General features: G+C 39.6%; 2 protein-coding genes across 2 annotated transcripts in view; one reads left to right on the top strand and one right to left on the bottom strand.

Moving 5' to 3' along the window:
• Nucleotides 1-1,497: 1,497 nt before the first annotated feature.
• LOC125231597 (peptide transporter family 1-like) overlaps nt 1,498-24,197 on the top strand; it is a 69,222-nt gene continuing 46,522 nt past the window's right edge. The window contains exons 1-5 of the mRNA XM_048137056.1: nt 1,498-1,554; nt 6,292-6,373; nt 6,819-6,960; nt 7,452-7,538; nt 16,903-17,057. Of these exons, the coding sequence (XP_047993013.1) occupies nt 1,510-1,554; nt 6,292-6,373; nt 6,819-6,960; nt 7,452-7,538; nt 16,903-17,057 (511 nt within the window). The 5' untranslated portion in view covers nt 1,498-1,509. The remainder of the gene's footprint in view (nt 1,555-6,291; nt 6,374-6,818; nt 6,961-7,451; nt 7,539-16,902; nt 17,058-24,197) is intronic.
• LOC125231598 lies at nt 21,081-23,018 on the bottom strand. Its single transcript, XM_048137057.1, has 4 exons — nt 22,751-23,018; nt 22,473-22,648; nt 21,890-22,009; nt 21,081-21,233 (listed from the first exon to the last, which is right to left on the bottom strand). Exons 1-3 carry the CDS (start codon nt 22,842-22,844, stop codon nt 21,944-21,946), a joined length of 336 nt encoding a protein of 111 aa, XP_047993014.1. The 5' UTR covers nt 22,845-23,018; the 3' UTR covers nt 21,081-21,233; nt 21,890-21,943.

Below are 24,197 nucleotides of genomic sequence, written 5' to 3'. Positions count from 1 at the left end.
ATGTATCTGATGCTTTTACTGAACTTGTTTAGTTGGAACAGTTTTTAACTTTGTGCGAGAATACAATACAGGGGGGTTACCATGACGTGCTAAAGCCGTTCAGTTTAGGTTGAGAGAGAGGGACGGAGCTATGTAACTGCTATAGCTGTGTCCCTTTCTCTCAACCTAAACTGAACGTCTTTAGTACGTCATGGTAACCCCCCAGGGCAAACAATTGAATGTGTTCGAAGTTCGAATGTCACTTAAAGAAAAGAAGTTTTGCGATGACATATCTTTCGAGGGGAAAATAGTAGATTGTACAACAAGGGCATAAAGTGACCCATTTTTACCCGAGGCAAATTTGTAAACCACCAAAATAGCAGACGAGAGTAAAAATAAGTTTACATTTAATTATGCCCTTGTTGAACACTCTGCTTCTGTACTGAAAAACGTCGTACGATACACGTGCGAAAAATTCAAATTTTGAAAAAACCCCCGACATAGTGGACTCATCTTTCAAACAAAAAAATCTAAATCGGTTCATCCGTTCGGGAGCTACGATGACACAGACAGACACACATACAGACAGACAGACAAATAGACAGACACGTTAAACTTATAACACCCCTTCGTTTTTGCGTCGGGGGTTAAAAAGGAAATTCGTAACTCGTTTCGATTTAAAACACTCCCTTCGGTCGTGTTTTAATTTATCGCCACTTGTTTCGAACTTGAACTTTTTCGCACTTGTATCGTAATGTACTATTTCTCAAACATGCAATGAAATATTGTCTTTACGTTCCTTAAAATGGGCTGGGAAGTATCGCTTTTTGGGCGCAACAACTCGAGAGGACTGTAAAGGGATTTCATATTATTTTTTAGGCCTAGGCCTGCAAAGTAACTTTTTTTTATAAAATATTGTCCTTTAGAGCATTTTTTTTTTATTTCATTGTATGTTTGAGAAAAGCACTATACATGCCTCGGCGTGAAAACGGATTCCCGGCCTCGTATCCCTATCCGGCCTCGCTCGCACGCTCGCTCGGCCGTATATACCCACTTGGCCGGAAATCCTCATTTTCCCGGCCTCTGATGTAATGTACTATTACGATTCTTATGACTTTCTCGAGTTGCAAATGTATATAGACATAATTCTTAAGGTCATGAGCATGACATGAAGTTGATTATGGATACCCGAGGAAGTGAAAGATTCTAGTATTTTTCTTTCGGATCGAAAAGTAGGGTGAGCGTAGTGAGGGTTTCAAGGCCTGAAGGTGTTTATGATTAGCCATACAAGCAACTATATTTAAAATATTTTGAAATTTTATAAAAAAAGGAACAGTTTAATTCAAGTAACGTCAAATGCTAAACCTAGCGCAAATCGACTCAGTATTTGTCTGTTGATACAGGGTTGATTGATTAAGTCGTGTGATATGTCTGTTTGCTCAGACAACACGTTTGCTACAGAATGATATAAAGGAAATAAACGTTCTGTTATAATTATTTGTTGGTTAGATACCGCAGTGTTGTGTCAGGATGAGCAAGAACAGTGAGGATTTAGAATGTGACCCCAGGTCGAAGGTAAGTGAGACCTCTAAAAAGCTCCTGGGTTTGCGGAGCCTAAGTGTGTTTTCACATTATCCGATCCGATATCGGATGTCGGACCGATATCCCATACAATACAGGCTCATTCTGGAACTTTTTTCATTGAAATACTTCCGACATCCGATATCGGATCGGATAATGTAAAAACGGACTAAAGTCGACATTTAGACTATTATATATACCCTACTCCAGGGCTTCCCAATCTTATTTCAACTGTGACGCCCTTGGTAATTGGGCTTTTTTTGTGATGCCCTCCCCCTGACCAATAAATTAGGTAACTTACTACTAACTATCTATTCCAGCAGGTACTCGCGAGCCAAATTAAAAGAAAAATGCTAAATATATATATATTTTTAATTTAATTTATTTAGAACACAGTTATAATATACATCATACATAGGTGTAGTACATAGTGTACCTACAGAAACTGAAAGTAATACAAATAACTGGAGGTTCATAAAATACATAGGAAGTGAACCTAAACAGTAGGTAGTTATAAAACAGCGTAGTAGTATAATAAATACAACGTAGTTCAAAAATGAATGCAACACGTAAGTATACCTATTACGATTCAAGAAACATCGATAAATACAGACATCGAAAAATATTGTTTACTATAATAAAGTTATTTTATTTAATATTTAATATATATTTTTTTATTTGTTGTTTAATATTTATACATATTTCTTATTAGAAAGGGTTTCTTTCGAATAATATGCAAGTTGAATAGAGGTTTTTCGATTACGATTTTCAATGTTCGCGGTACATACAAAAAGTCTCTCGGTGGAAAAAGCTGTTTAATCTTCGTGCCTTGAAACCCTCGCCACACTCAAGATTCCACATTCTGAAACACTTACTGCGCTCGCGGTTCAACATTGGAATCTTTCGCTTGCTCGGGTACCGATATTCGAACGTGCGTTACGTGCGGTTAAACAACAACTTTGCCCCCTTGTAAATAAAATAACTATTATTAAACATTATGTTATGATTGTTTATCGATAAATAGCCTTACATAAGGTCATTAATTACTCCTACTTTAGAAATTACTCGTATATGTAGACTATTGAAATATGGTTCGTCTTATTATTATTGTCCATTTATTTTCAAACATGTGACATTTGTATAAGACATTAATGTTCTATACGCATAAATTCAAGCCCATATTCCCTAAACGGGGTAGGCAGAACACATGAAACTACTCAAGATTCAGTGGCACGGCAATAATTAATTACATAATTATAATAATTAATGACATATTATAATGTAAGTTATCGATGAACTAAATATCGGAAGGAAGTCACTAGTGTCACTTCGTTCGTGCTAGAAAAATATCTAGGTATATGTAATTGTATAACATACTAGACAAAAAGTAGCCTATGTCACTCTCCATCCGTTCAACTATCTTTACTTAAAAAATCACGTCAATTCGTTGCTCCGTTTTGCCGTGAAAGGCGGACAAACAAACAGACACACACACTTTCCCATTTATAATATTAGTATGGATATCTAACGACAAAATGTCCCTTACGACATTAGGAATTGCCAGTATGGCAAGTTTAGAATAGAGAATTTATTTGCATACCACATACAATACATATGTATTACATACATGGACCCTGACAAGGGTGTAGCAAAGTACAAATGTGTCACTTAGGTACTAACTAATACTAATAATAATACAGTTTGCTTATTTATAATATTTATGATCAGAATGTCATGTCTGAAGTACTATAAAACTACATTGTATCATCGTCTAAAAAATCTGCTATTTTGTGGTAACATTTATCCACCAGTTTAGATTTAAGACGATACGGTAGGGGTCAATTCTCCATACAAACGCTCTCGACTATTTCCTCCCTGGTTTTTGAAGATAGAGCAATGATTTTTTCAACACAGATTGTTTTTATTTTTATCTGTGTCGGACCGTTTTGATTTTTATGATATTCTGCTTTTTAAAGACTAGAGTCACCAAAAATTTCCAAAAACGGCCTTTTTCATAGTGGCGCAAAAAAGGTGTGATACTCAAGATTGGTAACAATTAACCAAAAAAGCTAAACGGTCCGACATAGATTATTTCATTGTTATTCAGATTCTTAAATTTCGTTCCGATTGATTAAGTTTTGAAGGAGGAAAGAGTCGAGAGGGGGAACCTCGATTTTAAAGATTTTTTTGAAATATCTTTTGACTGAGTTGTTCTTAATGGACAATTTTTTTTCGATAAATCTAGTTAATAACACTTGTATATTTAACTAAAATTCCCAAGTTGAAAGGGGGGCTCCTTTCCATTTAGCATTTTCGCTACCGTATCCTCTTAAGTCGGCTTATAAATACTGAGTCTAGTTTTTCAGTTTTTAAGTGTGTGGGGATTTTATTATAGATATTATTGATGGCTGTGTAATATGGTCCGTTTTTAAATATTTCTAATTTAGGTTCTGGAAGTTCTAGAACACAAAATTTAAATAAATGCTTTCTAACAGATGATGCAACTTCTAGAACGTACAGGGAAGGGGGGATCAACAGGTTTAAGTTTTTGATTCTGTCAACTGTATTCCAAAGATGTTCTGTAAATACGAAACGCATTTTAGCATAGCGAAAAAAGCCACACGTAAAATTAAACCTATTGGTATTTTAGGCTTAAAACTAGATGGCGCTGTTTCGCAGCCTGAAAGTGGCCAAAATCATATTTTCCCCAAATATTTTTGAGTGTTTTTATTTTTTTTTTTATAGAACAAATGACATATTTCTTTATTAAAAAAAAAATTTAGGCATCATCAGTGGAGTTCATAAGTATGTGAATATTTCTTCACCTTAACTCATTGCAATAAGGTGAAAAAATGTACACATATTTATGAACTCGCATGTACTCTATTTAGTAATGCAAACATGGAAAAAATTGACCAATTGGGTAATTCCATGTAATGTAACAGAGTAATGTACTTAAGTGACCAATTATTTGCATGTTTTTTTATTCATGGTGCTAATTTAAATATCAATATATCTAAGGATTAAAAGTAGGCTTATCTAGAGATAAATTAAGACTTCAATTTGCATCATAAATAAAAAAACATGCAATGAAGTGGTCACTTACATTACAGTTACGTGGAATTGCCCAATTACATATGCCCCCAGTCGAGATTTGTCCCGCTGTACCTTATTTAGATAGTAAGTTAAGTAGGTTACCTATTTACAATTATATCTAATCTCTCATTATGATCTTCACCTAAAAATACCAGATGTGACCTACCAACACGTGTATACAACGAACAATCCTTATTTGTCCTATAATTATATCTTTATCGGTGCAAAGTGAAAAGGTTAACTATTTATATACTTACTTAGGTATAGGTACATATAGTACATTACATCAGAGGCCGGGAAAATGAGGATTTCCGGCCAAGTGGGTATATACGGCCGAGCGAGCGTGCGAGCGAGGCCGGATAGGGATACGAGGCCGGGAATCCGTTTTCACGTCCAGGCATGTATAGTGCTTTTCTCAAAAATACAATGAAATTAAAAAAAAAATGCTCTAAAGGACAATATTTTATAAAAAAAAGTTACTTTGAAGGCCTAGGCCTAAAAAATAATATGAAATCCCTTTACAGTCTTCTCGAGTTGTTGCGCCCAAAAAGCTATACTTCCCAGCCCATTTTAAGGAACGTAAAGACAATATTTCATTGCATGTTTGAGAAAATATTATTTTTATTGATTTCCGTTACTTTAAGGCAAGGACGATTTAAGTATATAGGATTTCAGCAATCTTCATACTAAGAATCGTACCTCAATTCTTTAGCGCCACCTATTGAATACTATCATACAAAGACATATAACTCCGTATAGACAGATAAAGTCTAAGAAAAAAACGTACCTCAGTACCATACAGAAAAAGGTACGGGGCCTAGATGGCATTACACCTTTGGGGTACGCTCAGTCAGATGGCGCTATTATTAATATTTGACATTTTAAAACATATCAAGCTAAGAATATGAGCCAAATTGTCAAAACTGAGGTTCAAAAGTTTTAAGCCTGTGTCAAGAGATGGCAGTCTATGCTCTGTGATTACACATTTTACTCCGACAGTACCTCTCTATAATACTCGATCCTCTTTGCTATCATAACTACACTAATGATGCATACAATTTTTTTTCAAAATGTGTACCTATTGACGTGATATCTTGATATTAAAATAAAGAAGCATGGCATTTGTTCTTATAAAAAATTAAAATTTTGAAAAAACCCCCGACAACAGCGACATAGTGGACCGATTTTTATGAAACATGACTAAGAACACTCCCGACTAACTCAGCTTTCAAACAAAAAAAACTAAATCAAAATCGGTTCATCCGTTCGGGAGCTACGATGCCACAGACAGACACACACACAGACAGACAAACAGACAGACAGACAGACAGACAGACAGACAGACAGACAGACGGACAGACAGACAGACAGACACGTCAAACTTATAACACCCCTTCGTTTTTGCGTCGGGGGTTAAAAAATAAGTAATTTAATGAAAAATAAAAGAAGCACGGTGGTTAAGTCAATGTGTAATTTTTATAACCGGCAATATTTTCTGCATGTGTTTTAGATAAAACTAAGGTTAGTCAGCTATGCTGTTATGATCACCTCCTTAAATATTGCAGGTTAAAAAAGTACCTACTCCGTGGTTTTTAATTTTTATAATATTTTTTTTTAAATTTTACTTTGTTTCAGGTGAAGGACCGGTTTCCCCGGATAGTTATAATTATAGTAATGGCAGAGTTTTGTGAGAGATTTTCTTACTCTGGTATGAGAGGTAAGCGTGAAGTATGGCGAATAATGTTATTTGGTATTAAATAATTAATATATGATTGACTTAGTTCAGACTCGACTGACAAGTTGACATATATTTCAAACTATTCAGAATAACTAGCTTTTTCAATCGTAATAGGTAAAAAAGTGTTCCAGACGATTTTTCCTACTGTGTTACCTTTTCTATAATTTTTATGGGGTAACAAAAACAAAGTAACAGTTTGGATACCTTTTGTATCGTGATTTTCAGTAGAACAAGACTAAAATTTACTAAAAAATATTTAAGAAATGGACAAAAAAAAGAAAATCTCTAATATAAGTAGGTCTCTGTGTTGTACGGAACAGGGATTCTTTTTTTGTAAATGACAAACATTTTTGAGCCTTGCTACTAAGTTTTAAATTAAATATACGCGCATTTACACATCTATTCAGTAAAATATTTCTTTCAGCGTTCTTGACATTATATTTAAGAAGTAAATTGGGATATTCTGACGACGAAGCCACCGAGTTGTACCATGTTTTCTCTACATTTGTATATTTATTCCCCATTTTTGGAGGCATCATGGCGGACAATTACCTTGGGAAATTCAGGTAAAAATATTCTTTATTATTTGTATGTTATATTTCTAACCGAATGCTTGGCGTTAACTATAAAAAAACTTTTCCAATACAATTTGATTATGTCAACCTATTCCTGGCACCCTGTTTTTTCCAAAAAGGTTTCCTGTTTCCTGTAGGTTAACGCGAATCTTCATTTATTTGAAATTGAGGGAAGGTGTTATACCGTTTTCGCGTAACAGCATGGGATTTGGTAGCTGCCCTCTTAAGAGGACCCTCAGCCAAAATACAACCTGTATAATATGTCATATAGACTAAAAGGCGAACTAGACTCCCCGACCACAGTATTGAAAAATTCATTCTCGTTCAATCTCATCCGCTTACGTGTTGCGTATTAACACGGCGCGCACACATACATGATACATACCGCGCGACGTTTGTTAGGAGTGTTACTACTGTGCCCCAACAGTCGAGAGACGCCATTACGACTCTGGTTTGAATACTAATTGATATGATTGTTTCAGGACGATATTGTACATGATGTTTGTGTACGCTGCTGGTAATTTGCTGGTTGCCGTCACTGCCATACCGCAACTTGCTTTACCAGGAAGGTTTGTAAAAAAATATTTTTCATACATACATACAATCACGCCTGTATCCCATAATGTGGTAGGCAGCACAAACCACTCAAGTTTTCTAGGAATCAATTACTTTGAAGGCGAAAAAAAAAATCTGTAGTTTTGTAAGTTAAATTTTGTCATGCCGTATATTTGTTATTTGTGTTTAAAATTATCATAGAAGTGTGCTGAGTCGACGCTCGCTGTATAGGGTGGACGCACGCTCGCCCCGCCAAACGCTATGCTCCGAGCGAGCGTCGAAAGAGTTTCTACGGTTCCCACAAATGATGGCTAGCAGTCCTCAAGTGTGCATTTCTCCAGAAACTTCTTGCCCCGCACAGCTAAACTGTGGAATGAATTGTCGCCTGCGATATTTCCGGACCGATACGACCTTCAAATCTTCAAGAAAAGAGCGTACACCCATCTTAAAGGCCGGCAACGCACCTCCAACACCTCTGGTGTTTCTGGTGTCCATGGGCGGCAGTGGTCGCTTACCATCAGGCGACCTGTCTGCTCGATTGCCTCCTATAAAAAAAAAACGAATGTCAGATCAAAATACGTATTTTTAGTTCAAACGCCGCTCCGTACGCTATTCAGCGAGTCAAACCGTCGCATTGTACGCTTGAACATGTGCTGCATACAATACGGCAATCAAGTCCCCCGTCTACTTCGTTAGCCCGATACGTTGCGATCAAACCGAGATCTAGAGTGCCTAGCCAACGTTACCATCTAACAATTTAAGTTATTCAAAAAAGAGTGAAAGAATCACAGATTTAGTATTTAATGCTCTGAGGAAAGAATACTAAGAAGAGTACCTATTAGCCATCAACAACCATGACAGTCAGGAGCACGACCTGTGTGGGGCTACACACGCATATGGCACCAGATCGGTGTCCACGGGTAAATATGAAGTGCCTAGAGTTAACAACTACTTATTACGGTGACAGAACTCTAAAAAAGCGTTTAAGTACCATACACTCTCAACTCTCAATAGTCTACCTGTGGACATCCGTCTCGAACCAAACCAGCATAAATTTAAGAGAAAATTAAAAATGTATTTATTAAATAGCCTGCCATAGTAACTTGTTCAGTCCTAATTTTAAATTTATTTAGATATTACTTCCTGTAACTATTTTTAATAAGATACTCTTATCCTGCAGTCAAACTGTTAAACAGTTTTGCAGGGCCTGTGATAAATTGTAATATTTGTCGACTGTATAATAATTCAATAAATAATTCAATAAATAAATAATAATAATAGTGGAAGGGTCTGTTGGAAGTGAAAGACCTAGGCGAACTTTTCTCGACCAAATCGGGGGAATATTGCAAAAAGGCCGGTGCCGTAGCTGAATGGCATTTCTATGACGCGAAACGAAAAAGAAACGCCGCGAAAGGTAGTCAGGCTCTGTCGAGCGAATACTCAAGACCGATAGAGATATAGTATTTTATGCAACAGGCGTTTAAAGGAGGTCAAAAAAGACGAGTGGCGTGGGTAACAATTTGAGGCGAAGCCGAAAATTGTTATTGAGACGCCACGAGTATTTTTTGACTCAGTTAAACACCGTTGCATACAATACTTTTTCTACGACCATGCACTTAGTTTTTAATAGTTTTCTTGAATAACTTTCGTGAAATTCACACTGCTTCCTGTATTTTGACGCAAAGGTTTGCACTGTCAGCTCGGCTGCCCAGCCTTTCCGCGCACTCGCGCAGTGTCGTTATAAGGCGTTGCCATGGTTACAGAGCCAAACAATGCGTTTTCAGTTTTTTCGATACTGCGCGCATGCGCGGAAAACCGGCGGACGCTGGCTTTGGGGAATAGACCTTTATGTAGGGTTTTAAAGATCTATGCACGACCCTGTAAATGACGTATAACAGTTCGGGAGTAGAAAAAATACTTTACGAGCGTTTCGTTTCGTGAGCGTTTGTGCCATTCGGCTACATACCCAGGTCATTCAAGTGTTAGTGGTTAGTTTTGTATTACTGATGGTGCATGTTAATAAATAGTTATAAGTACTTATAAAAGTGCATAACCTCGCCGTTTAAAACTTTGGTTTGGCGAAATTGTAGTAGTAAGCATCTTTGTATTGTTTTTAGAAAAAAAAAACCGGCCAAGTGCGAGTCGGGCTCGCGCACAAAGGGTTCCGTAGCAGCAAATAAAAATTACAGTTAAATCAACCTATCTCAAAAACTATAAGAGATACTTTGATCAAACCAAAAATCGTTGAAAGAGTTGTGGGATGCGTAGTGATATCTCCCACGGGTTCCACTTACTTGCAGTAGGTATAGCTCCAGGCGTAGAAAGCAAACAAGCAGGATACGTTTTGAAGCTTTATTCTTGAGCACACACATGCGTAAGCGAACAGTTTAAATTTACAGAAGGGGAAATGCAAGACAGGCAAAGCAAAAGCACTTAAAACTATAAAGCGCGAGCGAGTGCACAAAGGAATGCGATAGGAATGCGACCGAGCAGCGCGGTGACGTGCGCTGTGCGTCAGAGAGGCAGATAGACTGGTGAGCGCGGCGCGCGGGGGAACATGCGCGGGCGCAGGGCGGCCGGCTGGGAACCGGTCACGCCGCGACGTTATCAGCTGTGTGCAGTCGCTCCGCGCGCTAAACTATCTACTAATAACAAGAATCTGTTTGTCCGCTTCAACATACAAAATATGTGACATTAACATTTTATTTTCCATAATTCATAGTTCAGATTAATTATTTCATAGTAATGAATAAAAGGTTAAAAGGGTAAAATTCATTAAATGCCAATCAACAATTAAAATTACTGTACATAATCGTTAATTGAATAATTAGGATATAAAATAAATTCATTTGACATAATTACATTCATTGTAAATAAATAAAATTAAAATGATTTGATATAAATAATTAATTTCAATTGGTTGATGAATTAAATTGTAAAAAGTAAAACTGTAAAATGTAAAACAATAAAAACATTAAAATTAATAAAATACATAAAATCTGTGGCAGAACGCCCACATCACCCCCCTCCAGAGACCTGCTAAGGGCGATAATAGTCAGGAAAACGTACTACACGACCTGAACGCGTACGCTTGACGACATTTTCCTCATTCAAAGCTGAACTGGTGGTGGTTGTTTTATGTGAGTTGTTCTGTGTTTTATGTGTAGTGTGAGTGGTATGTGTGTCGTGAAGTATGTAGGCTGGCTTTATCCGGTCTACAGATACCGTCACAGACTTACCATTAATGAGTAAGGTATACACCTTCGGTTCTCTCTTCAGAACCTCATAGGGTCCCGTGTACGCTGGTTTTAGCGACTTGCATAGGGTATCGTCCCTCAGAAACACATGCGAAGACGTTGCCAGGTCATTGAAAACAAACGTACGACGCTGACCTACATGACGGGAAGCTGGTGTCGGGTGCAGGTTCCTTGTGAACGTGCGAAGCCGAGACAAATAATCCGTCACATCTGGTAATGGATCAGCCCCTGGGTTGAAAAATTCACCAGGCATACGCAAGGGCTGACCGTAGACCAGCTCCGCAGAAGTTGCTTGGAGATCCTCCTTAAACGCGTTCCTCATGCCCAACAACACCAATGGGAGTGATTCAACCCAGGTGGAGGTGGCGTGACACGTGATGGCAGATTTCAAATGGCGGTGCATACGCTCCGCCATCCCATTGCACGCTGGGTGATAAGCGGTGGTACGCTTATGTACAAACCCTGCCAGCTCGGACAGCTTCTTGAAAAGCGCAGACTCGAACTGACGCCCTCTGTCGGTGACAATATCCACCGGGCACCCGAAGCGAGCTATCCAGCCATGCAGCAGAGCGTGTGCGACAGTATCGGCAGACATGTCCTGTATTGGGACTGCCTCAGGCCATCTCGTAAAACGGTCAATGGCAGTGAGGCAGTACCTAAAACCTTGGCAAAGTGGAAGTGGCCCAATTAGGTCAATGTGGATATTCAAGAACCTGCCCTTAGGGACGTCAAACGATGACAGTGGTGTGGAGACATGCCGAGTGACCTTCGAACGCTGGCAAGCCAGACAGTTCCGGGTCCATTCGCGACAGTCTCTTCTCACCCCAGGCCAGACGTACCTGTCTGCCACGAGCTTCACAGACGCGTTCGCCCCTGGATGGCTAAAGGAATGCAGGCTTTCAAAGACCTGACGCCTCAACTCTGCTGGAACGTAAGGTCTGGCAGTCGAGGAACTCTCATCGCAGTACAGCTCAGCATCAGACCCAGGCACTTGGACTTTAGTCAGGCGCAACGAGGTGTCTTCCTTGAGTAGCTGCTCCAACTCCGGATCGTTGCGTTGAGCTGCAGCCAGCTTGCTCAAGTCCACGGGCTGCGTGATCTCCTCGATCCTAGAGAGAGTGTCAGCTACGACATTGTCCTTACCCGCGATGTGCCTGATGTCTGTGCTGAACTGCGATATGAAATCCAGGTGACGGAATTGCCTGGGCGAGCAATTCTCCTTGCGAGAATGAAACGCGAAGCATAACGGCTTGTGGTCAGTGTAGATGGTGAAGTCGCGGGCTTCGACCATGTGCCGAAAATACTTAATCGCCTCATAAATCGCAAGGAGTTCGCGATCGTACGGCGAGTATTTCTGCTGGGCAGGACTCAGCTTGCGCGAGAAGAAAGCCAGCGGCTCCCAGCCCCTCTCCTCGTTGAACTGCTGCAACACTGCCCCCATGGCCACGTCTGATGCATCCGTGACGATGCTGAGCTTCGCCTGGGCATCCGGATGTGCCAAAAGAGCAGCCTGACTCAAGTCCTGCTTACAGCGATCGAATGCGTCCTGCTCCGCCGACGTGAAGTGAACCGGGTGCGAAGCCTTCACCGAACCCGCCAACAGAGCGTTCAGAGGGGCCTGGTTCTGAGCAGCACTGGGTATGAACCTGCGATAAAAGTTCAACATACCCAGAAAACGCCTGAGCTCCCGCACGTTCTTGGGTGGCGGAAAGTCCTTGATTGCGTCGACCTTGGACGGGAGAGGCCTTGTGCCTTCGGCAGAGATGCGGTAACCTAAGAATGTTACCTCTGAGGCTCCGAAGACGCACTTGGCAGTATTCACCACCATGCCATACTCCCGCAAACGGACGAACAGCTGACGAAGATGGGCTTCATGGGTCTTCTCGTCCTTTGAGAAGACTAAGAAGTCGTCCAGGTAGCTATAACAAAAGTCAAGTCCCCGCAACATTTCATCCACGAAGCGCTGGAACGTCTGCCCGGCATTTCGAAGTCCGAACGACATGTACGGAAATTCGAAAAGACCGAACGGCGTGGTAATGGCGGTCTTCGGGATGTCGTCAGGGTTAACGGGGATCTGATTATATGCCTTAACAAGGTCAATGGTTGAAAACACGCGACAGCCTGTGATACTCTGCGCGAAATCCTGAATATGGCGAATAGGATACCTATCAGGTACTGTTCGCGCGTTGAGCATCCTATAATCGCCACAGGGTCTCCAACCATTGTCCTTTTTAGGGGCCAAATGCAAGGGAGAAGCCCAAGGGGACTCGGAGGGTCTGGCTATGCCACTAGCGAGCATAGAAGAAAACTCCTCCTTGGCGATCTTTAATTTGTCAGGAGCCAACCTACGAGGTGAACTGAAAACAGGGGGTCCAGGTGTAGTTCTGATATGGTGAAGTGTGTTGTGTTTTATTGTGCGGTGTATGCCAGATGGGCGAGTGATGTCAGGGTATTCCTGTAGTATAGTGTGGTAAACAGACTCACCAGTTACAACTTTGATTGAGGCAATGTCGTCAGACGGTCGGGCAGGCAAACCCGCGGCCGAAAGTAGTGTATTGCCATCTATGAGTCGACGTTCCCTGCAATTTACAAGAAGATTGTAATGTATTAAAAAATCAACACCTATTATCGCCTTTGTCACATCCGCTACAATAAATCGCCAGACAAAGTCACGGCGCAAGCCTATATTAAGCACCAGATGCACGAAACCGTACGTGTTTATCACTGTGCCGTTAGCGGCGCACAAATCATAGTTTGTCGGCTGTCTGCGTTCATTTAGTTTATTACGCGGAAAAACACACAAATCACTACCTGTGTCCACGAGGAATGTGACCTTCGACCTGGAGTCCACGACGAATAAGCGACCTTTGCTAGGGCAGCCGCTCGCCGCCATCACCGACTGCCCGATGCGTTTCCCGACTGGTAATCACAAGGCTTGATGCACCTTTTAGCCTGCTCTCCGAACTTGTGATGGTACCAGCAGGTAGGGAATTTCCGGTAGCTGGAGTTGGACCTCTTGGACGCTGAACGCTGCCTGGTGTGACTCGATGACCTCTCCCTAGGCCGGGACATTCGACCAACTTTAGCATCCAGCGCCTGCATCCGCCTGCTCAGTTCCGCGATCTGCAGCATCAGGGGATCCGATGACGTGGAGGGTAGCGACGCTGCTGCCACCTGTGGGGCGGGCGCGACAACGTCGTGAAGGCGATCGGCGAGCTCTGCCAAGTCCTCCAGGGATGATTTTAACTGTGACGCGACAATATCTTGCGTCCGTTGTGGTAGCCGATTAACCCAGATGGAACGTAGAAAGTCCTCAGGTAGCCCAGGTCCCGCCAAGTTCTGAAGATGCCGAAGAAACTGTGAAGGCTTCCTGTCTCCCAGCTCTTCCAGGTTGAGGACCTGCTGGACCTTCCTCTCACGCGACGCAGAAAGTCGTTTAATGAGCTCCGTCTTGAGCTTTTCAAATTTGTTCTCCTCCGGTGGTGACGTAATGATGTCCTCTACCTCCGCCGCATATTGAGGCTCAAGTTGTGCCATGGCGTAATAAAATTTGGTCTCGTCCGTTGTAACACGAGACAACCGAAATTGTCCTTCCAACTGCGCAAACCATAGCGCCGGTTTTTCAGGATAAAACGGGGGAATCTTCACACCAACCCGAAATGACTCAGCCGTTAACGGCTCGGCGCCATTTTGTAACGGTATTTCTTTGTCTTTGTCTTGCTCAGTGCCTTTGCCGTCTGCCATGCTGAGGTGTTTAGCGAGGAGTCACCAATGTGGGATGCGTAGTGATATCTCCCACGGGTTCCACTTACTTGCAGTAGGTATAGCTCCAGGCGTAGAAAGCAAACAAGCAGGATACGTTTTGAAGCTTTATTCTTGAGCACACACATGCGTAAGCGAACAGTTTAAATTTACAGAAGGGGAAATGCAAGACAGGCAAAGCAAAAGCACTTAAAACTATAAAGCGCGAGCGAGTGCACAAAGGAATGCGATAGGAATGCGACCGAGCAGCGCGGTGACGTGCGCTGTGCGTCAGAGAGGCAGATAGACTGGTGAGCGCGGCGCGCGGGGGAACATGCGCGGGCGCAGGGCGGCCGGCTGGGAACCGGTCACGCCGCGACGTTATCAGCTGTGTGCAGTCGCGCGCGCTAAACTATCTACTAATAACAAGAATCTGTTTGTCCGCTTCAACATACAAAATATGTGACATTAACATTTTATTTTCCATAATTCATAGTTCAGATTAATTATTTCATAGTAATGAATAAAAGGTTAAAAGGGTAAAATTCATTAAATGCCAATCAACAATTAAAATTACTGTACATAATCGTTAATTGAATAATTAGGATATAAAATAAATTCATTTGACATAATTACATTCATTGTAAATAAATAAAATTAAAATGATTTGATATAAATAATTAATTTCAATTGGTTGATGAATTAAATTGTAAAAAGTAAAACTGTAAAATGTAAAACAATAAAAACATTAAAATTAATAAAATACATAAAATCTGTGGCAGAACGCCCACAGAGTTAATTAGCATGCATCACCTCTATTTTTTTTAGAATTTTATACCCCGTAGTTATAAAAATAGAGGGGGGGGGACATACTTTTTACGACTTTGAGAGCTGATATCTCAAAAACCGTTCACTTTAAGAAAAATGTTTTTTAGAAAACTTTATATCATTTTAAAAGACCTTTCCATTGATACCCCACACGGGTATGTACATCGAAAAAAAAATTTTCATCCCTCAGTTACATGTATGGGGGGCCCCACCCCCAATTCTTTTTTTTACTATTTAGTGTCATAATTTTGTAGCGGTTCATACAACACATATTCCCATCAAATTTCATCACTGTAGTACTTATAGTTTCCGAGTAAATCGGCTGTGACAGACGGACAGACGGACAGACGGACAGACGGACAGACGGACATGACGAAACTATAAGGGTTCCGTTTTTGCCATTTTGGCTACGGAACCCTAAAAAAAGAAGTATACGAAACGTATACGAGCATGTCTGGTCTGAGGAACATTATGAAGGCGTGAAGCGAAAGTGGTTTGTCAGGATCGTAGCAAATGGAAATCTGTGATCTCTTAGATACCTACACTAACGCCTGTTTCCCAGAGGGGTAGTCAAGATAGAGCAATTATTTTTTTAACACAGATTATTATTATTTTTATCTGTGTGTCCGACACAGATTTTTTTGATATTTGATTTTTGATTTTTTTGATATTCTTATTTTTAAAGACGCTAGAGCCCATCAAAAATTACCAAAAACGGCCTTATTAATTATGGCGCAAAAAAGGCGCGGTATTCAAAATTGGTAACAATTAGCCAAAAAAACTGGAAAAGCCGACACAGATTATTTCGTTGTTATGCAGATTCTCAAATTTCGTTACGACTGATTAAGTTTTGAAAGAGAAAACAGTCGAGAGCCGAACCTCGATTTTAAAGAGAGTTGTTCTTAATGGTCAATTTTTTTCGATAAATCTAGTTAATAACACTAGTATATTTAACTAAAATTTTAGCATTTTCGCTCCTGTAGCGTTTTAAGCTTCGTATAAGAATATCGTAGCTAGTTCTCCCTATGGCTCTTATGTAGTGGCGTGACACTAGCGTCAACGGTTGTCACTTTGAATAGGCCGGCACGATTGTACGTTTGGCTAGAGGCACAGGAAAACTAGGTTTCTCTAGTTACGATAAATTAAGGAACCAATCAGACGTAGCGTACCTAAAAGTTATAATTTAGGCGACATTAGAGACTTTTGGCCTCAGAAATGCGTGATTAAAATCTTTCTGTTTGTGTGTGTGCACTTGTGACTGCACAAGTGCACACACACAAACAGACATTATAATTTGAATTCTATACGTCTCAAGCAAATTTTAAGATAAGTCATTTGGATTATAAGCGAAACCCATATTCTGTTTAGCTTGTCGCTGTTACTCACTCACGTTTAAAAAGATCAAGCAAACGTATCTACTTAGCGTATCAAATGAACTCAGTAAAATCCACTGAGTTGTCCGTCTTTAATCGCAGCTTGCAGCTTTCGGGCGTTGCCTCGCCCAGAAGATGCTTTTTCGCCCTTGATTTGAAGGTACTATGTTCTTTTTCAGATTATGCACGCTCCTAGGCTTATTCCTGATAACAGTGGGCACAGGCGGTATTAAGCCTTGTGTCACTGCGTTCGGCGGTGACCAGTTCCGATTGCCGGAACAGGAGAAATACTTGGCTGTGTATTTTAGTGTGCTGTACGTTAATACTTGCGCGGGTACGTATTACAATACTAATGTCGTTATTTTCCTTATAACATACACATAAACTGATAATAAATGTGCCAATCCATGTTGAAGGGATACAAAAGTAGCGTGACTTGGGGGAGGGGATAAAAAAAACAAAATTTTGCGTGACGTAATGTATGACGGGCCCCTAGTCAACACCACAATTTTATTGAACCCATATACACAGTATCCCCAAACCTCATCATCATCCTCCTTGCGTTATCCCGGCATTTGCCACGGCTCATGGGAGCCTGGGGTCCGGTTTGACAACTAATCCCAAGATTTGGCGTAGGCACTAGTTTTACGAAAGCGACTGCCATCTGACCTTCCAACCCGGAGGGTTGTTGGGCGCAGGGATAGTTTAGGAAAACGCCCACATAAATTTTTACAGTATTTATTCCACTTTCCACACTGGTTCGACCGGGGTTAACGTTACAACTAAAAGTTCTATATCTACCTACTTATTTGTATATTTAAATGTACGGTATCGTACATACTGCCACCGCAGCAAGAAGTTACTTGATAACAATGAAAAAGTATCTTACTAATAAACTGTAAAATAATGTTTAACTTTGTTTTTATCTTAAACCTAGCCATATTATATGCTTCCAGTTGAGCTCTGATTTTATTTTTAGTGTACAAGTTACATGTTGGAAATTATTTATTTATTTTAAAAACACCGTGTTTCACTTAACACTAAAAACCTGAAAACAGTTTGTTCAGAATCGAGAGTAGAATCGATTGAGCTATATCTTGATGGGGGTAATATTTTTATTTAAATTAGTATTATTAGTTATTTTTTACGTGCCCATTCTATTGTACTCGTAATACAACATTGTGTATATCGCATTGCTAGAGGTTGTTTACCTTTTTTCAGTATTTAGGGGTATTAATACTGGCCGGTTACTTGGACGATTATTTTTTCCGCTACTAGTTTGACGTTGTTTGTCAGTTTAATCTTAATGTTTATCATAAGTCATAACAAATTGAACTCGTACCTAATTACCACCTTGTCATTTTGAATATTGAGTTTATTTGCTTACTGCGATTACCTGTCCAACTTGAAGTTTACTGTAACAAAGCTTTAAAGTGTTTTACGGTGACATCTTAGCTGTCTATAGGTAAACCTTATGTCGTTGCAGTAACGTACACAAATAAATAGTTTTATGGGTTATGATGGTAGTTAGCAATTATTTTATTGAGTGTAGAGCTAAAAGTCAAGTAGAGCTGTACAGAAAATTAAAAATTCAATTTAAAAAAAAATAACGATCAGATTAAAAGATGAATACTCTAGATGAGTTTAAAAAAATAAAAATCAGTTGGAGTGTCTGAGGTTTTGAGTGATACCGGAAACACCGTGTATATTTAATCAGTCTCAATTGGGAGTACAGATATCTTATGAATACTAGTTCTTAATAGCGAACCTTTACTGGTTCTGATGGAAAGCGCTCTTACTTTCCCATCCGGACCAGGGAAAGTTTCAACTACCCTGGCCATAGGCCATCTCAAAGGAGGGACATTGTCATCCCTGAATAGCACTAATGCACCAACTTTTACGTTAGTATTTTCAGTACGCCATTTTGGACGGTTCCGTAACTGTACTAAATATTGCTTGTGCCATTGTTTCCAAAAGCTTTGAACCATTTGAGTGCATTGTTGCCAGAATTTCAAACGATTAATTGGTACATGAGTTACTTCTCTTATCCCACTCATAATATGATAGGTTAAGCTTAAGCTATTTAGCACAAACTTTGCTCCAGAATGCAACAGTACTCTATGCTCATTTTCAATAATATAACGGGTAATATCTGATCCCTTAGGCAATATAATTGGATGCCTTTGAGAATAGGGTAGATTTGCATGCTGGAGCCTTCCACCTACACGGAGAAGGTTCATGGAACACAAGAATGGATGTAACCCATCGAGTTTCGATTTAAAAGGTTTATTTTCCTTTAAGGCACTAATTTCATCACTAAAATGTTTATTTTGTTCATATCTAATGATTGTCAATAAAGACTTTTTAATTCTCGAGGTGTTAGACATCCCGTTTTCTTGTCTGTATATTTCTTTGTAATACAGGCTTTACAATTGTCTATAAATCTATAGCACCATGCTAGGATTCTTTTCATTTTTATTATGCTAGAACAATTTTTGAATAGTGCTAGATCATTATTCTGAGAAACAGTTACCAGACTAACCTTTAGTTCTGGAATTTCTCCTGGCATCATCTCTATGGCTTCGTCAGCCGTAGGTTTGTATTCTCTATTTTTTAACATTGAGGGTCCATGAAACCACAATGTGTTTTGCTGTAATAGGTGAGGATCCACACCTCTTGACAGGCAATCTGCCGGGTTGACTAAAGTATTTATGTAATGCCATGAAAAATCCTTTGTATGATCTTTAATCATTTTTACTCTATTTGCTACATACACTGTAAGCTTTAGAGGATCAATTTTTAACCAAGAAAGTACTATTTGAGAATCCAAATATAGATACACTTTTGCATCAAATTTTAACTTAATGCTGTCATACACTAAAAGCAGAGCGCTATTGAGCTCAGCACGTGGTGTGGTGAGTTTTTTTATTGAGTTCACGCGTGACCTTGAGTATAGCAAGTCTACTGTAACTTTATTGTTATTATCAATAACTCTCAAATAAATGCAACATCCATAAGCGAGGTTAGATCCATCGGCAAATCCAAAAATTTCAATGGATTTTGCATTTTGTGTATCTATATTTCGATTGATTACAATATCTGGCATTTGTGTTAGGCTTTCTGCGAAAGCTCTAAAATCTTCATTGAGCTTGCCAGGCAGTTTGGAGTCCCAAGATGGGACTTCAAGCCATATCTGCTGCATTAGGAGCTTTGCCTTTACCACAATGGGTCCTGCCAAGCCCAATGGATCAAACATTTTACTTATAAAGCTCAATGCTTTTCGCTTTGTATAATATTCAATTAATTCTTGCTTGGGAGAACTTATTATTAGTGTATCTTCTGATAGGTTGCACTTGAGACCTAATGTTCGTATAAAATCAGTTTCCTTATTTTCGGAAAAGTTTACCTCTTTACTTTCCATTTTGCAATTTGATGGCAGGTCAGTCAAGAGCGAACTATCATTTGCACACCATTTATGTAGGCTAAAGCCGCCTAATTTTAACAATTCTATTAACTCGTCACGAGTTTTAATGACAGTGTCCCTATCATTACAAGTTATATTAGCATCATCAACATATGTGTTGTGGAGCAACACGTCTGCAGCCAGAGGAAAACGCTCCTTATATCTATAGACCAGTTCGAGTAAGCATCTACAGGCTAGAAAACTACTACTTTTGAGACCATAGGTCACGGTCTGAAGCTGCAAACATTGTACTTCTTTATCGGGGGAATCCCTCCATAATATATTTTGTAACGGACGATGTGATGGTTCTACCAAAACTTGTCTGAACATTTTACGTATGTCGCAATTTAATACATATTTAAATAATCTAAATAAGATCAGAATGCTAAATAAGTCATTTTGTACAACTGGACCATTCAGAAGTACATCATTTAATGAAACTTTGCTTAAGCTTGGCATTCCTCCTTCAAAAACAATTCTAAGTGGTGTACTTGAACTTTTCACATTGATCACAGGGTGATGTGCCAGAAAATATGTGGCTTGAGTATCTAAATCATATTGTGATATAGGGATGCTAATTGCATGACCTAGCTCTAAGTACTCATCAATGAAGGACTTATAACCTCTATATAGAAGAGGATCCTTGGCAAGTCTAACTTCCAAACTTTTAAACCTTTTTAAGGCACATGTGAGTGAATCACCCAATTTTATTTCTTTGACATCCTGTTTGAGAGGTAAAGCTACCTGAAATCTATTATCTTTTAGCACAACTGACTCTTTAAATATTTTTTCTGCTAATTCTTGTTCAGAATTGGCTTCAGTGTAGATTTCAGGCACCTTCTCGGTTTGCCAAAATTGTGAAATTGACTGCTCTAACTTATTGCAAATTAAATTGTTACCGACATGTTTGCAACAGACCGCTGCTGTAAGATGAGAGGAGTCAGCTTGTTCGCTGTCACTCACTCTCCCAGCTACAATGTAGCCAAAACGTGTGTTATGGAGGTACGGACCACCAGGCTGTGCCAGCAGTTGGTCTCGCAGTAAATTCTGGAAAAACAAGTGACTGTCTAAGAGAATGCCAACGGTTTGAGAGACATCAAAGTCCTCATCGGCTAATTTAACATATGGAGGTATGGTAAAATTCTCTTTGTTAATCTTAAATTGAGGCATTTTACTTGTTATGCTACTGGCTACATTGCAAGTCACTGACAACTTAAAGTTGGTTGCCGTTGCATAAACATCAACAGTTGTTTGTAGCGTAGAGCTATTGACAGAGTTGAAGACTCCACCAACTGTATCATGTATCTCTTCTAAAGTGCAGCCAAGCTGTCTAGCTAAATCAGTTCTTATAAGAGAAACTTGACTACAATTATCTAATAGAGCTTTGGTAAAAATAGCATTACCTTTTTTATCTATTAATTTAACCCTAACACTAGGTAGGAGTATATCGCATTTTGCCTGTGCTAACAAAGCGACTTGGCTGGTACTTTTGTCGGGAACGACATCCTCATGTAACAATGAGTTGTGTTTTTCTTTACATACTGAGCATTTAAAACTAAATAGGCATTTTTTACCATAGTGCTCATTTAAGCAAATGTTACACAATTTATTTGACTTTACATAGTCTTGACGTTGCATTATGCTTAAAAGTTTGAATTTTGGGCATAGGTGCATCTTGTGCAAATGAGAGGTACAGTACTTACATTTTAAGTTTTTTGTAGATTGTTTGGTAGAACCATCACTTGTCGCAGCGACTACTAAGCTGCTTCTCTTTGTTGGGGGTTGCGCCTGGGCAAGGGTTTCCAGTGCCGCAGCCCGGTCCTCTAGAAATTCAAACAAATCATTCAACTTAGGTAATTCCAAACCTTGCTTTTCTAAATGGAAAGCTCTAAGGGTGTACTGATCAATCTTACGCTGTAACACAGTCATAACAATTAAATCCCAATGTTGCACTGGAACATTCATGTTCTTAAGAGCACCTAAATGCTGTTTAGTGTTAATAACTAAATCCCTAATTGCCGCTGAAGACGTTTTATTCATATTTGGCAAATCTAAAATGGAAGTAATATGATATTGTATCATTTGCTGCTTATTGTCATAGCGATCGGCTAGTAACTTAAGCGCTACTTCGAAATTTTCCTCATTTAAAGGTAAATGTTTAATAATATTTAAGGCTTCGTCACATAAGAGCGAACGAAGGTAATAAAACTTATCGCACTTCGATAGTTTGGGACCTTTTTTAATTACACTGTTATAAAGTGTTATAAAATCATTATATTGACCTACCTCGCCGTTGAATTTTTTGATCTCAATGCGTGGGAGCCTTTGGTATCCGCCGTAACCGGCCTCTTGCGCAGGTCGCGCGAGAGTAGAATCGACACCAATAGGCATTAACTGCGAATTGAGATATGCAGCCATCTCAAAGTAAGCAGCTTCCACCGTGTCTATGACCTCTTTGTCATCTGGATCAATCAATGAAATTTCTAAATTAAGTTCCATATACTCAGAGAATGTTTTAACTAAACGATCTCTTTTTTCTCTTAATAAATGTAAATCAAGGTTACCTGGATCTATGTTGTTTATGTAAGCCCTTAAACGGGTCATAAACCCTTTGGCTTGTCCTCTGGCTGCGACTAGTTTTTTCAGTGCATCACCCATTTTTCCTTATAAATTATGCTTATTACAATGTAATTGTATACAAAAACACTTTTCTAAAACACTGTTTGCACTTTTAATTATAGTGTATAGGTTTTTAAACGATACGAACACTAAAAACACTTGAAAGGCAATTTTTAACTTTGCACAAACAACTTTTACCGTTATGACGCCAAATCGAAGTAATTGCAAACTGCAAATTGTTTTCTATTGCACGCAAAAATCACTATATCGCAATCACCAATCACTGCTCTGCTGCAGTGCGCTCCGATTGGTGACTGCGATATAGTGATTTTTGCGTGCAATTTTATTTCTTTGACATCCGGTTCGAAGGACCATATGTTGGGCGCAGGGATAGTTTAGGAAAACGCCCACATAAATTTTTACAGTTTTTATTCCACTTTCCACACTGGTTCGACCGGGGTTAACGTTACAACTAAAAGTTCTATATCTACCTACTTATTTGTATATTTAAATGTACGGTATCGTACAGGGTAACTAGGCCTTATTGGGATTAGTCCGGTTTCCTCACGATGTTTTCCTTCACCGAAAAGCGACTGGCAAATATCAAATAACATTTCGCACACAAGTTCCGAAAAACTCATGGATTTATTAAGAAAATAAAAATTAGAAGCCGAAATGCATCTCTCTCAGTCCGCACGGCCATTTTTTTGGGCTCGTGCGAGAAGTGGTTCGTTAGATGCCTATGTCGAAACTTCAAAGGGCCATATGTACAGAAAAACGTCGTACTACTACAAATAATACACATGCGAAGAGGACCTCATTGGTACGAGCCGGGGTTCGAACCCGCGACCTCCGGATCGAAAGTCGCACGCTCTTACCGCTAGGCCACCAGCGCTTCCCCAAACCTATTTCCCAAACCTATTGACGCGAAATCGGCTCAAGCAGTATGGAGACACATAGGCGTTGTCGTTGCTCAACGCAGCCGTACGAGACCGGGGAGTCCCTAGACTTAGACGATACGATACGACAATATATTTAGACGGTTCGAGAACTCGCATAAGAGTTTTATTACATTGCTATTGGTATTTGATGGCTGTGCAAAATTGTATGTAACCTTAACAGCCCGCAACGTAACTAAAATCGCATGCGAGTTCGGTTCGCACACCGTCTAAATCAGGCCGTCTATTATTATTTTAAAACCAAGTACCTACCTCACACTGAGAGAAAATACAACCAGTTTTCATGTTCGTTCAACAAGTTTTTTGGTTAAAATAGCGCCTACGTGCTCTTTGGTTCAAACAACAAGCTACTTGTTATTTGAATCGGCAATATATTTGAATCAACAAGTCGATTTTATAAAAACAACCTGACACATATTGTTTTAAAAATACG

This window comes from Leguminivora glycinivorella, chromosome 12 (genome assembly GCF_023078275.1).
Source record: "Leguminivora glycinivorella isolate SPB_JAAS2020 chromosome 12, LegGlyc_1.1, whole genome shotgun sequence".
NCBI classification, from domain to species: domain Eukaryota; kingdom Metazoa; phylum Arthropoda; class Insecta; order Lepidoptera; family Tortricidae; genus Leguminivora; species Leguminivora glycinivorella.
The sequence above is the reverse complement of the archived record's forward strand: the minus strand, read 5'-3'. Positions and strand labels throughout refer to the sequence as shown.

Excerpts from the sequence above, each read along its gene's own strand:
- LOC125231598 (XM_048137057.1), bottom strand. The coding sequence starts at position 22,844 with ATGGGTGATGCACTGAAAAAACTAGTCGCAGCCAGAGGACAAGCCAAA. Across the intron at positions 22,649-22,750 it reads CATAAACAACATAGATCCAG|ATGACAAAGAGGTCATAGAC; the intron begins GTAACCTTGATT and ends TGATTGATCCAG. Across the intron at positions 22,010-22,472 it reads TCAAAAAATTCAACGGCGAG|AGGACCGGGCTGCGGCACTG; the intron begins GTAGGTCAATAT and ends TTGAATTTCTAG.